This window comes from Dipodomys ordii, unplaced genomic scaffold, assembly GCF_000151885.1.
Source record: "Dipodomys ordii isolate 6190 unplaced genomic scaffold, Dord_2.0 Scaffold18, whole genome shotgun sequence".
Taxonomy (NCBI): domain Eukaryota; kingdom Metazoa; phylum Chordata; class Mammalia; order Rodentia; family Heteromyidae; genus Dipodomys; species Dipodomys ordii.
This window is the reverse complement of record NW_012267234.1, coordinates 7,297,127-7,311,809: the sequence shown is the minus strand read 5'-3', so window position 1 is coordinate 7,311,809 and position 14,683 is coordinate 7,297,127. Positions and strand designations below refer to the sequence as shown.

At 41.5% G+C, this 14,683-nt stretch overlaps 1 protein-coding gene across 1 annotated transcript in view; it reads right to left on the bottom strand.

The window, feature by feature from the left end:
* Lrrc36 (leucine rich repeat containing 36) overlaps window positions 1-14,683 on the bottom strand; it is a 41,784-nt gene that overhangs the window by 22,101 nt on the left and 5,000 nt on the right. The window contains exons 2-5 of the mRNA XM_013012659.1: window positions 11,809-11,936; window positions 9,169-9,361; window positions 8,285-8,381; window positions 4,044-4,176 (exon numbers count right to left, since the gene is read on the bottom strand). Coding sequence (XP_012868113.1) covers window positions 4,044-4,176; window positions 8,285-8,381; window positions 9,169-9,361; window positions 11,809-11,936 — 551 coding nt within the window. The remainder of the gene's footprint in view (window positions 1-4,043; window positions 4,177-8,284; window positions 8,382-9,168; window positions 9,362-11,808; window positions 11,937-14,683) is intronic.

Genomic DNA, 14,683 nt, shown 5'->3' with positions numbered 1-14,683 from the left:
AAGGAGCTGGGACCACTCCCAGCATTATATATCTCCAGGCTCTACTCAGCAGTCTGCATGATTCACTATTTAGACCAGCCTCTTTCTGCTTTGACTTCCTCACTTGTAAAATGAGAACAGTTGCTGGGTGCTGTTGGTAAGCCTAGCCTATAAATCCTGGCTGTTCAGGAAGCTAAGATTCTGAAGATCAAAGTTCAAAGCCAGAACAGGCAGAAAGGTTCATGAGACTTCATTTCAAAACAAACACGCAAACACAAACCAGCAATACCCACACCGCGATCTTTTTCTTTTTTCTTTTTGTGCTGGTAAGATGACTGGAACTCAGGGCCTGGTTGCTGTCTCTCAGTGTTTTTTGTTCAAGGCTAGCTAATGCTCTACAACTTAAACCACCTCTCCTTTCCTGTTTTTTTGCTAGTTAATTGGAGATAAGGGTCTCACAGACTTTCCTGCTAGAGCTAGCTTCAAACCTCAGTAGCTAGGATTATAAGCATGAGCCACCAATGTCTGGCCTCAGTTTTTAAAAATTATGCTGAGGGCTGGGAAGGTGGCTCAGTGGTAGAGCGCTTGCCTTGCATGCATGAGGTCCTGGGTTTGATTCCTCAGGACCACATACACAGAAAAAGCCGAAAGTGGGCACTGTGGCTCAAGTGGTAGCTGAAGTGCTCAGGGACAGCACCCAGACTCAGAGTTCAAGCTCCACGACAAAAAAATAAAATAAGAATGATGCTGAAAGTGCTTCAGGGAATGTTTGCTTTTTCTATGTCCAGAGTATATGTTCCAGAAGGCAAGTTATATGAATTTACAAAAATAGAAAGTATCTTTTTGGTTGAGGAATTTTTAAAAAATTTCATTAAAATGAAAGAACTTTGAGGTAGGCCATAAAGAAAAAGTAGGCTTTTATGAGTGTATTTCAGAGTAGTGTATTAGTTTACAGTCAAAGGAGGACAAAAGGAAGGACTCTGTGGGGAGAAAAGAGTGGTCTGATTTGATTGGACCATTGTACATTGTAGTGGAGAAATGAAATAGGTTTCAAGCAAGGCTGAAGAAATAAAGTTGCAACCAGAGCTTAGAGGAGCCTTGCATGCCAGGTCAAAAAGCTTAGAATTAATATAGAGTTCAATGGGAACCATGGAAGTTTCTGAGCAGGCAAATATAATTAGTGATCATGCTGTTTTAAGAGAATTAATCTGGCTGTGAAGTACAGAATAAATGGAAGGAAGAAGAGAGTTGGAGGAAGACTTTAATAATATATGGACCAGAGTCAGCATCCTGCCTCCTCCACTTACTATGTAAGTAGGGCAAGTTATTTCACTTCTTTGGGTCTCAGCTTCACCTGTCAAACAACTTCAAGGTTGTGAGGATTAAATGAGATCATGGGAAGTACCAGGGCCAGAGTTTACACTCAGCAAATACAGAGCAGGCTCAGTGATTCACACCTGTAATCCTTGCTACTCAGGAGGCTGAGATCTGAGATGATGTTCAAAGCCAGCCCGGAGAAAAGGTCTATGAGACTCTTACCTCCAATTATTCACCATAAAAGCTAAAAGGAGAGTTACGGCTCACGTGGTAGAGTGCTCACTTTGAGCAGAAATAACAAAGGGACAGACAGTACCTAGGTCTTGAGTTCAAGCCCCAGTACTGGCACACACACACACACACACACACACACTAACAGGAAGGGTATGAATGTTCAGATGCACCTTAGAGAAGACACAGCATCAAACTCCAATTATTTTCAGATGGGGCAAGCATGGAGGATTATGCTTAGGGCTTTTTGGGTTGGGGTGGGCATGTTTTCTAAGTGGTGACTCTAAGTGTATGTTAATAGCTGATCAACAGAGATACAGCATTGATGCAGAGACTGGCCCAGTGAGAAAAATTCTTTACATATGAGAAAAATCTAAATAATAAATCTATTTACTTATAAAGAAAACTATTGAAATATATTAGACCAATAAGGACAAAGAATAGAGAGAGGACAGGAGACTCTGAAAATATAGCCTAGGTGTGTTTATTTGGGGGCCGGGGAGGCTGAGAGAAAGAAGAGAGAGAGCTAAAGACTATGTGGTTAAGAGAACAGGATGAAGATCCAAGACAGTAACTGCTCCGTGTCTATTTGAAATGATTGGTGGGAAAGCCCTGTCTGAACCATGGAGTAGTGGGTTCTGTCCTTCAGGAAGGTTTTCTCTTAGCCTGTGGCATGACCATTAATACAACATAACTACTTTAATCATATTGGATTACCAACAGCACTTATTGGCTATCCTCTCCAGGGATTCAATGCAAACACAATTTCCAGTGGAAAATTCAGCTCTAATGGCTCAAAGTGGCAAGAAATTAGTTTTATATATATTTATAAAATTCCAGACAACAGCTGGGGCTTCCAAGAACTTTCAGAAATGGGCCATCTGTCTAGTAAAGCAGTTGGTGCTCAGTAGAGATTGTACACTTGGAGAAACATTTTTAACTCTTGGAGGGAATATGTGTGCTAATGACATGACATAAATGAAGTCTAAATTAGCTCATAGGAAAAGAGGCTGTCAAATTATGCTTCAAAGCATTTTCTTCTGTCCAGGAATGGCTATAGAAATGCTTTGACCTAGAAGAAATGCTAGGCTGAATAACAACGATTGTATACCAGAGAAGTCTGTATAGAAAAATGTGAATTTGGATTATCTCTATTGATGGTTAAAATGTTTTTCATGCATTTTGAATTTTCCAAATTATTATCTGAAGTCACATGATTTTTGAAATGTAAGAAATACCTTTAAAAATGAAATAAAACAAACTATATTACCATTCATCACTTATGTTCACTGAGACATCAAAGGAAGCAAAAGTTTATTTTGCCACAATATAATGTAGAAATGACTTAGAATTTATGTTCATATGGGCAGATAAGAAATCATGAAAATAAAATATATGCTAAACCCTTGATATCTAAACTACAAAGCTCATCTATTCAGTCTACTGGATTTGTTGTTGTTGTTGTTAGTTGTGGGGCTTAAACTCTGGGCTTGGGTATTGTCCCTCAGCTCTTCAGCTCAAGGCTAGTGCTCTACCACTTGAGCCACAGCACCACTTCCAGTTTACTGGTGGTTAATTGGAGATAAGAGTCTCACAGACTTTCTGCCTGGGCTGGCTTTAAACTGTGATCCTCAGATCAGCCTCCTGAATAGTTAGGATTATAGGCATGAGCCACTGGTGCCTGGCTACTGGATTTTTAAAAAAGCGTTTGTGTGTAATTGAATCAATCTTGCAGAAGGGCAGAGACTCTAGGACAGAAGAAAGTTTTCTCCAGTGAAAAAGGTAATCTGGCCAGGCTCTGGTGTCTTATGTTTGTAATTCTAGCTACCCAGGAGGCTGAGATCTGAGGATTGTAGTTCTAGGCCAGTAGGGCAAAAAAGTCTGTGAGACTTACCTACAATTAACAACCAAAAAGATAAAGGTGGATCTATGACTCAAGTGATAGAATTCTAGCTTTAAGCACAAAAGCTCAGGGACAGTACCCAAACCCTGAGTTCAAGCCCCAGGACCAGCACACTCCCCCCCCCCACCTTTCTGGTGGAAAGCTTGCTTAGCATATGGCAGGATCATCAAAGTGGCATCACTGTAACTATTTTGAAGAACCAATAGTGCTTATGGAAATAGAGTTCAATCAAGCTCAAGAGATCCTATAGCAGGAAAAGTGCTTGGCTGGGGAACTCAGGAGGCCCAGGGTATAAGCTGTATGGACGCAGATGAGTCAAAAGATTCTGGCTAAGGAATTCAATTACCTGATCAGTGCCCAGGGGCTGACAGAGATGAGCAAAGTAATATTAAAGTTTATTTTAGGGATGGGTATATGAATGACGTAAAATTATGTAAATGAAATTGAATTCTCTGAGTACAGCTTGTGCTTTGAAAGACTCAACCCAGGGTTCTTCTGGCAGCAGGAGGAAGGAGGAAAAACATAGCCAATCAATCTTGGGCTTGCTTCCAGTCTGTGCTTTCTCAACTACTTTGTCGTTATTCTACCCAATATTGGCTATGACAGCTGAGACCACTGATGTCTTGATCATTTTGTGATCACAGAGAAAATGCTGACCTGTTTCAATCCTGGTGTCAACCTCCACACTGACTTTTAATGCAGAGCCCTCATCTGTCACACAGTTTTTCATCGTCTTCTCCCTAGAGCTGTCGAACAGAAGGATTTAATTAAAAGTTGAAAGAAAGCCTTTATTTTCATGTGTGTGTGTGTGTGTGAGTGTGTGAATATGTTTACGTGTGCACCAGTCCTGGGTCTTGAACTCAGGGCCTATGTGCTGTCACTGGGCTTTTTGTGCTCAAGGCTAGCACTGTACCACTTGATCCATAGTTCTATGTCTGGTTTTAGTAATTGAATAAAAGTCTCACAGGCTTTCCTGCCTGGGCTGGCTTTGAGCCATGATCCTCAGATCTCAGCTAGGATTACAAGCATAAGCCACTGGTGCCCAGCTTGAAAGAAAGCTTTTGAGATCACCAGTCCATGATGTTTAGAAATTGGTTCATGGTGGTCAGACCTTTTTTTTTTTCCTCCCAAATGCTCTAAGACATGTTAATTACATTTTTATAGTATCTCAGTTAAAGCCAAAAATGTTTTAAATCAGTTTTGACTAAGAATAATAATGAGAAGATATTATAGTTGAATCTTAAATGTGAAAGAATATTCAGAACTTAAAGAGAAAATTCAGAACTTACTCAAATTTGAAAAGTCTGACAGATTGAGGTGGTAATTTTTTTTTACTTAAATATTTATAGTTAAGATACAGATAGGGCAGATTCTAGTGTTATAGTGGCGACAATTATAGCCATTAGCTATAATAACAGCTAACAAGGGCAAGTGTTTGTCCTTGATTGAGTTAAGTACCTTGGAAGTACAGGAAAGCTAGACCATATGCTTTACACTCACTTTCTCATTTAATCATAAAAGCCTCCCTACTACCTATCAACTCCATTTTATAGGAACCAGTGAGGCTTTAAAAACTTCCCCCAAGATTGGAGGGCTTGTAAAAAAAAATGAATGTTATTACTAAGCATAGAGTAGAATTTAACCTCTGGTTTAGCCATCACTCAGGGCTGGGGAACATTTTTTTCTATCAAGGGCTACTTGAATAGGTATAATATCATTTGCAGGCCATACAAAATTAGGAATACAGGCAGAGGGCCCTGGGAAGCTGAAGAACAGCATATGTGGGCTGGGAAGGTGGCTCAGTGGTAGAGTGCCTAACTTGCATGCATGAGGCCCTGGTTCCATTCTTCAGCACCACATAAACAGAAAAAGCTGGAAGTGGCGCTGTGGCTTAAGTGGTAGCATGCTAGCCTTCAGCTGAAGAGCTGAGGGACAGTGCCCAGGCTCAGAGTTCAAGCCCCATGACCGACAATTAAAAAAAAAAAAAGAGCAGCATATGAGTCTATCCTGTCATATACCAAATGATTTTCTGGGCCTAAACAGATTAATGATGGAATTAATTATATACCTTGCTATACATTTTATTCAGTTATACACTGATTCTTTCTATTTTGTTATGGTACACAGAAAACACCAATGTATTTGAAATAGAAATTTGGTGTGTGTGTGTGTGTGTGTGTGTGTGTGTTACTAAAAATCCTTTTTAGGAACATTTCATTTCTGTCTATAGCAGGATAAATTTTATGCCATGAAAGTTTTTATTTTGCTTGTTTGGTTTTTTTGTTGGTGATGGGGCTTGAACTCTGGGCCTGGGCACTGTCCCTCAGCTCTTCAGCTCATGTCTAGTGCTCTACACTTGAGCCACAGTGCCACTTCCGGATTTTTTTCTGCTTATGTGGTGCTGGGGAATTGAACCCAGGGCCTCATGCATGCGAAGCAAGCACTCTACCACTGAGCAAGCCACCTTCCCAGCCCCTATGCTATGTAAGTTGACACTACTAATCTACAGAGCAGAGCAGAGTTAAGCAAAGTCACTGGAAAAGATGCCAGGCCAACAGACATGGCTGGCATTCATTATTTATTATTCAACAAATGATTTCTTAGCACTTCTGCATGCCAATCCCTGACATAGCACTACAGATTCTGTAATATATAAGATCAAAAAGTCTTTGTTCTTATAAGCTTATGTTCTAGTGTGGAGGAAAGATGGTAAAAAGAAATTACTGTAAAATAATGTGGTATAGATAAATATGTGTATATGTGTGTATCTCTAGCTCTATAGATAGCTATAGATACAGAGCTATAGATCATATATATGTATTTATGTTATAAATATACACACATAACACTAATTAAGGTAAATAATCATTTTGGGGAGGTCCGGTCGTGGGGCCTGAACTCTGGGTCTGGGCGCTGTCCTTCAGTTCTTTAGCTCAAGGCTAGCACTCTACCACTTGAGTCACAGCACCGCTTCCAGGTTTTTTCTTTTTTGCTTATGTGGTGCTGAGGAATCGAACCCAGGGCCTCAGGCATGCAAGGCAAGCACTCTACCACTGAGCCACCTTCCCAGCCCGTAAATAATCATTTTTAAGACTGAAGATTGGGGCTGGGAAGATGGTTCAGTGGTAGAGTGCTTGCCTTCCATGCATGAAGCCCTGGATTTGATTCCTTAGCACCACATAAGCAGAAAAAGCTGGAAGTGGAGCTGTGGCTCAAGTGGTAGAGTTCTAGCCTTGAGCTGAAGAGCTGAGGAACAGCATCCAGGCCTAGAGTTCAGCCCCCATGACTGGCAAAAAAAAGACTGAAGATTGTTTGCCTTAATTCATGTTCATTTCTAGATGGTGGGATTGCTCTTATTTGAAAAAGCCTTGTAGTTTGTTTTCCTCTGAACTTTTCAAATTCTCAATAATAATAATCAGAAAAACACTAACAAACTAGACTGATAGGACAGATTAATAAGTACATTTATAGTACACAGTTGTCTGGAAAGATGTATACCAAACATTAATAGTAGAATATTTTTGACTTTTGCATATTCTTTTCTGCATTATTTAAGTTGTGATGGATTTGTACCTAATCCTCAAAAATAACAAAGCTCTTTTTTATTTTTGTCACTTGTGGGGCTTGAACTCTGGGCCTGGACACTGACCCTCAGCTCTTCAGCTCAAGGCTAGTGCTCTACCCCTTGAGCCACAGCACCACTTCTAGTTTTCTAATGGTTTATTGGAGATAAGAGTCTCACGGGTGGGCGTGAGTGGCTCACACCTGTAATACTAAGCAGAAGGCTGAGATCTGAGGATGGTGGTTCAAAGCCAGCCAGGGCAAGAACTGCTTTGTCTGTGAGACTCCTCCAATTAACCACCAGAAAACTGCAAATGGTGCTGTGTGTAGCTCAAGTGGTAGAACACTCGCCTTGAGCTGAAGAGCACAGGGACAGTGCCCAGATCCAGAGTTCAAGCCCTACAACCGACCCTCCACCCCCACCCCCCAAAAGAGCATCATGGACTTTCCAGCCTAGGCTGGCTTTGAACCATGATCCTCAGATCTTAGCCTCCTGAGTAGCTAGGATTACAGGCATGAGCCACCGGCGCATGGCCAATGCTAACTTTTGAAAGCATAGGTTTAGGGTAGAAGATAAACACTTTTACTGGATATGATTTTTGTAAAGAAATGGAAAATCATCAGGCGCTGGTAGTTCATGGCTGTAATCCTAGCTACACAGGAGACTAAGATCTGTGGATCATGGTTTGAAGCCAAACTAGGCAGGAAAATGAAGTCTGTGAGACTCACTCGTTACTAAAAAACCAGAAGTGGAGCTGTGGCTCAAAGCAGTAGAGTGGTAGCTTTGAGCGAAAATTGCTCAGGGACAGCACTCAGGCCCTGAGTTCAAGCCCCAGGATCAACGAGACAGAGAGACAGAGACAGAGACAGAGAGAAAGGGGGGGAAGGGAGAGAATCCAGATTCGTGAGAGTCTCGAGAAGTTTGTAGAGAAGTACTTTCATTCTATCTCCAACAGTCTTATATATTATAATGTAACCTCCTTATTCAATAGAAAAAGACCATTCACTGTTTGGTATTTCTACCAAGGGAGAGTTGGTGGGCATTTATACTGTCCCTATCTATAAGCTGTGGACACCACCTTTGGAGTTATAATAATTTATCCAATGCAAACCCAACATAGGAATGAACCCAGTGAGGTCCTAATAAATCTCAGTTTGCTGAATACTTTACTCTAGAGCTAACTAGTCATACAACTCCTGGGAGCTTTCTGTCAGAAATCGACTTCAAGCAAAAATTCACTTATGACCTATGTCTAGAGCCAGACTAAAAACAATTGTAGATAATTGTCTTACCTTTTTTCCACCTCTAAAAGAAAATTTTCACTGTTGCCCAATTGACTAAAATGTAGCTTGGCGGCTTTCCTCTCACTGTCACGTACAGTTCGATCATCTGAAGGCACAAACCTTGGTTTAAGCATGTTTCTTTTGGGGAGCAAACGGTAGTAGGTCAGAGAGCCATATTTACAGAGGGAAAACTAAAGACCAGATTCATCTTTGTGTGTTGGAAACAGGTCACAACATAATGCTATTATGTTGTCACTGGAGCAAGCAGTAACTCAGGGTGCCATAGCAACAGCTCCACACAGGGTAACAACCCTTTCAGGAAGGTAGAGGTGGAGCGTGGATAGCAGACCCTGCTCTTGTTAATGCTGAAAGTTATATGATTTCTTTTTTTTTTCCAAAGGGAATTCACTTAGTTTCCTGCAATGACTTTCACTGAGCCACGTGAAATCAAATTTTATATCAATAAGAAATGTATACTCAATAATTACATTGGAAGGAAGTACAGGGCTAGCTCATTTAAAGGGATATTTCTTGTTCCATGTCAACTCAGCCCCAAGGAACAGTTGCATGAGTTTTCTCTTGCTAATTACAGCTGCAAAGTCAAGGCACCTGGAAAAATGAGTCTCAGCCTGGAAATTTTGTGTTAGGAAGTGGTGGTGAAACCATCAGCTGAAGAAAACTAAAGCTGGAAATAACTGATAAAAATCATAGATGGCCATTCAATAAACAATAAAAGTACCCGTCATACATCCTGCCTGCACAAAGTGACATAAATATTGACTGATAAACAAATGTCTCCTGCCAGTGCACAGTCTGGGCTCACATCCAGAAGGTTCAGGGTCAGCTGATTTGAAGTGAGATGCTGGGGAAGGAATGGAGGAAGAGGATCTCACCCAGTTTCTCCAGAGTTTGCAGTGTGTACACAGCAAAGAGCCTGTAATCTGTATCTTTCCTGACAACAGGATTGAGTCTCAGATCTAGTTCTTTGAGGAAGGGTAAAGGCTGCAGGCGGGACACCTCCACTAATGAAGGGATGTTGTTATAATATAAATTCAGGTCTTGGAGTGAACATAAATACTGGATGCCCTGCAAGGAAAAGACCACATTAGGAAACTGCACACTGTTAAGGATCTCAAGATAAAGATGGGAATGTATCTGTTACTTTATAGCTGTAGACCTGTCAGTCATCTATGAGAAAGTCTGGGTGCTGGGCTGGGAAGGTGGCTCAGTGGTAGAGCGCTTGCCTTGCATGCATGAGGTCCTGGGTTCAATTCCTCAGCACCACATAAGCAGAAAAAGCTGGAAGTGGCACTGTGGTTCACGTGGTAGAGCACTAGCCTTGAGCTGAGGAGCTCAGGGACAGCGCCCAGGCCCGAGTTTAGGCCCCAAGACAGGCCAAAAAAAGTCTTCGTGCACCTTCCATTCAGTTGCCTGAGAAGGAGAAGAACATTGCTGCCCATGAGTACTCAGCCTTCTTTTTTTTTGGTCCAGTTGTGGGGCCTGAACTCTGGGCCTGGGCGCTGTCCCTCAGCTCTTCAGCTCAAGGCTAGCGCTCTACCACTTGAGCCACAGCACCACTTCCGGCTTTTTTCTTTTTGCTTATGTGGTGCTGAGGAATCGAACCCAGGGCCTCAGGCATGCAAGGCATGCGCTCTACCACTGAGCCATCTTCCCAGCCGGAGTACTCAGCCTTCTAAACATTAAAGAATTTACAGGTGCTGGGCACTGGTGGCTCACACCTATAATCCTAGCTACCGAGGTTTGAGGATCCCAGTACAAAGCCAGCCAGGGCAGGAAAGTCTGTGAGACTCTTATCTCCAATTAACCAAGCCACAAGTGGAGCTACGGCTCAAGTGGCAGAGTGCTAGCCTTGAGCAAAAAAAAAGAAGAAAAAAAGAAAAAAGCTCAGGGACAGCACTAGAACCTGAATTCAAGCCCCAGGACTGGCACAAAACCAAAACAAAAGGAAAAAAAACCTGAATTTACAGGTGTAAATATGTCCCCTTTGAAAAATCTGACAAGGGGCTGGGAAGTGGTAGAGTGCTTGCCTTGCTTGCATAAAGCCCTGGGTTCCATTCCTCAGTACCACATAAACAGAAAAAAGCAGGAAGTGGTGCTGTGGCTCAAGTGGTAGGGCGCTAGCCTTGAACTGAAGAACTGAGGGACAGCACCCAGGCCCAGAGTCCAGCCTCCATGACTGACAAAACAATAAGTACATAAATAAATAATCTGACAAATAAATACCTGGAATCAATTTTCTCCATCTGTGGTTCCCCAGCTTTCCCAGTAGTAGCCAGGCTGAACCATTTTGACTTTCATCTTTGCCCCTGCCTACTCTCCTAACTTCATAAAAACCTCAGTTTACAGGAGAAAGAGCTTCTTCTGAAGGAGAAGAAAATAGTAAAAGATGAAGTGTGTGTGTGTGTGTGTGTGTGTGTTCCAGTACTGGGACATTTTTCACTCATAGCTGGTGGTACTTTGCCATTTGAGCCACACTTCCTTTTTTAGCTTCTTATTAATTGGAGATAATAGTCTGGGGGGGGCTGTCTGCTTGGACTGGCTTTGAACCTTGCTCTGCAGATCTCAGCCTACTGATTAGCTAAAATTATAGGATTATAAACTAGGATTATATGCCTATAACCAACAAGTAATTGTTAAATATCTATCATGAATTCATGTGTTTTCCAACATTATGCTAGGAATAATCACAAAACATTTTCTCCTTAAGAAAACTGAGCAAACTGATTCAGATGAATGCAGATAAGTTACTGATTAAAAACAAAACTGGGTGTTGGTGGCTCACGCCTGTAATCCTAGCTACTCAGCAGGCTGAGATCTGAGGATCATGATTCAAAGCCAGACTGGGCAGGAAAAGCCGTGAGACCCTTATCTCCAGTCAACCACCAGAGAACTGGAGTGGTGCTGTGGCTCAAATGGTAGAATGCTCCCCTTGAGCTGAAGAGCTGAGAAACAGCACCCAGGCCCAGAGTTCAAACCCCACAAATGACAAACAAAACAAAACAAAATAAAATAAAACAAAACATAGAAAGCTAACATTTATCAAATCCTACTTACAAGCCAAACACTGTACCAGGAGTGTTATATCTGTTTATTTAATTACACATGCTAATTTGATTAATCTTCACAGTTTTTTTAATCCAATTTATAGAAGTGGAAAGAAAAAAGGTATAAAAACGTATTACAGGGTGGGCACCAGTGGCTAATGCCTCCAATCACATCTATTCAGGAGAATGAGATCTGAGGATCATAGTTTGAAGCCAGCCTGGGCAGGAAAAGTCCATGTGACTCTTAGCTCCAATTAATCACCAGAAAGCCAGAAGTAGAGCTTCTGGTTTAAGTGTTAGATTATTAGCTTGAACAAAAAGCTCAAGGACAGCACCCAGGTCCTGAGTTCAAGCCCCAGAATCAACATACACACACATTCACATGGGCGCACACACACACACACACACACACACACACACACAACCTAAATTAGACTAATGGGGCTGGTCATAGAATATAGAATGTACCTTTAGGCTGGTGATCAAATTTCTTGATAAATCTAAGGATCGGAGATTTTTAAAGTTTCTGAAGGCATCACCAATAGAATGGATTTTTCCAGCATAAGATCCCTGCAATGAAAGAGACTCCACCAGTTCTGAAAAGAGATCACCAGTAGATATGTTATGATTTCTGCTTGGAAGCAGCAGAGTCAGTGAGAGTAGGCCTGTGTTCCTCCCATCACCCCTGTGAATGGCCTGTTTCCAAAGCTTGTAAGAGTTTATCACAGCAATTGAATCATTGTTTTATAAAGGCCTTGGGGTTCTCAAATTGCCTTGAAGAATGTGTAAAAGTCTCCCCAAGCCAGGTGCCAGTGGCTCACGCCTGTAATCCAAGCTACTCAGGAGGCTGAGATCTGAGGATCACGGTTCAAAGCCAGCTTGGGCAGGAATGTCCATGAGACTTTTACCTCCAATAAATCACCAGGAAACCGGAAGTGGTGCTCTGGCCCAAGTAGTAGAGCACTTGCCTTTAGCTGAAGAGCTTAGAGACAGTGCCCAATTGACCAAAAAAAAAAAAAAAGTACTCAAAACAGGGGCTGGGAAGGTGGCTCAGTGTTAGAATGCTTGCCTTGCATGCATGAGGCCCTGGGTTTGATTCCTCAGCACCACATAAACAGAAAAAAAACCAGAAGTGGCATTGTGGCTCAAGTGGTAGAGTGTAAGCCTTGAGCTGAAGAACTCAGGGACAGAACCCAGGCCCTTAGTTCAAGCCCCATGACTGACAAAAAAAAAAATAAAAAGAAGTACGCAAAACATAACTTAATGGGGAGAATGTAGTCATAAGATTCAACACATATTCTACAAAATTAAGAAAATTGAGGGAAGGGGTAAGGTTGGGAGGAATGGGGGAGAATAATTAAATAGGTGATCATTGATCAAGATGCACTGTATTCATAAACTGCTTTGTTGAATAGTAACTCCTTTAACTACATATATATATATATGTACTTAACTACATATATATATATATATATATATAAGTACTTATATATAAGTACTTAACTACATATATACATATGTATATATGTCATTGAGCTTGACTCAGGGCCTGGGTGCTGTCCCTGAGCTCTTTTGCTTAAGGCTAGTGCTCTACCACTTTGAGCCACAGTGCCACTTCTGGTTTTCTGTTGGATAATTGGAAGTAACATAACAGTCTCACACGACTTTCCTGCAGCTGGCTTTGAATTGTGATCCTCAGATCACAGATCCTCAGCCTCCTGAGTAGCTGGGATGATAGGCATGAGCCACCAGCACCAGGCTTCATTATCTTCCAAATAGGGTCTTGCATGTATGCTCTGGTGGACCTGGATCTCAATCTGCCTAATTATACTTCCCACGTAGCTGGGATGATAGGCATTTACCACTATGTCCAACTATTGATTGAAATGAATTTATGCCTGAGCTGGCATTGAACTGATTTTTCCCAATCCCTATCTTCTGAGCAGCTAGGATTACAAGCATAAGGCCCTGGCATCCCCAGCTTTCAGAAAGGTGGTCATTATCTGTTTTTGCAGTATTTAGGGAGTAGAGCTCAGGGCCCTGCATTTGCTAGGCAGGCACTCTGCCACTTAAGCCTCTTCACCAGCCCAGAAAGGTTTTAAAACAGAAGCAAACAAGCAAACAAGAGAAAACTATCAATGGATCCTGCAGTAGAAGGGGAGTAGACAAGCTATATATCAGTGCATTGATGCAAAGAAAGATGCACTAGATCTGTGACTACCAGACATTTAGTCTCTCTGTACATCAGCTTCATCTATAAAATGGCAGCAATAATACTACTTAACTCTCAAACCCTGTTAGAAACAAATGAACATCTTCCTCCCTCGATAGATAGATAGATAGATAGATAGATAGATAGATAGATAGATAGATAGATAGATAGATAGATAGATAGATATAGATAACAGAATAGGGCTGACTTTGAAATGGGATCTCCAGGGATTGCATTTGTGCTCTCCCCTGATGTGGGGTGGGACAGAAATGGGATCTCAATCTCAGCCTCCTGAGTAGCTAGAATTATTGTGTGAACCACTAGCACCTGGCAAAACTTTCATTCATTTTTTTTTTTTTGGGTCCAGTCGTGGGGCCTGAACTCTGGGCCTGGGCGCTGTCCCTCAGCTCTTCAGCTCAAGGCTAGCACTCTACCACTTGAGCCACAGCGCCACTTCCGGCTTTTTTCTTTTTGCTTATGTGGTGCTGAGGAATCGAACCCAGGGCCTCGAGCATGCAAGGCAAGCGCTCTACCACTGAGCCACCTTCCCAGCCCCAAAACTTTCATTCTTATAAATTATTTTATCTTTATTTGTTATAGTAATGGAAAAGTAACAGCAAGAAAAATATTTGCAAAATGTTATCTGATAAAGACTAATATACAAATGACTTTTAAAACTCAACAATAAGGGCCAGTTGTTGATGGCTCATGTCTGTAATACTAGCTACTCAGGAAGCTGAGATCTGAGGATTGTGGTTTGAAGCCAGCCTGGGCAGAAAAAATCTGAGAGAATTTTATCTCCAATTAACCACAAAAAGCAAGAAGTGGAGCTGTGGCTCAAATGGTAGAGCACTAGCCTGGAACACAAAAGCTTAAGGACAGTGCCCAGACCCTGAGTTCAAGCTCCAGGACCAGAAAAACATTAGGAAAATAATCCAATTTAAAAATTGGCAAAAGGCTTGAATAAATTCCACAAAATTTATATATGTATGGTTGGCAAAATATGAAAAATTCTCATGATCGTAAGTCATTACGAAACAGTGAAACAAAAATGTGATATCAATATATACTTAGTAGAATTACTGAAATTCAAAACACTGACAGTTCCAAATGTTACTCATATAGATTGTG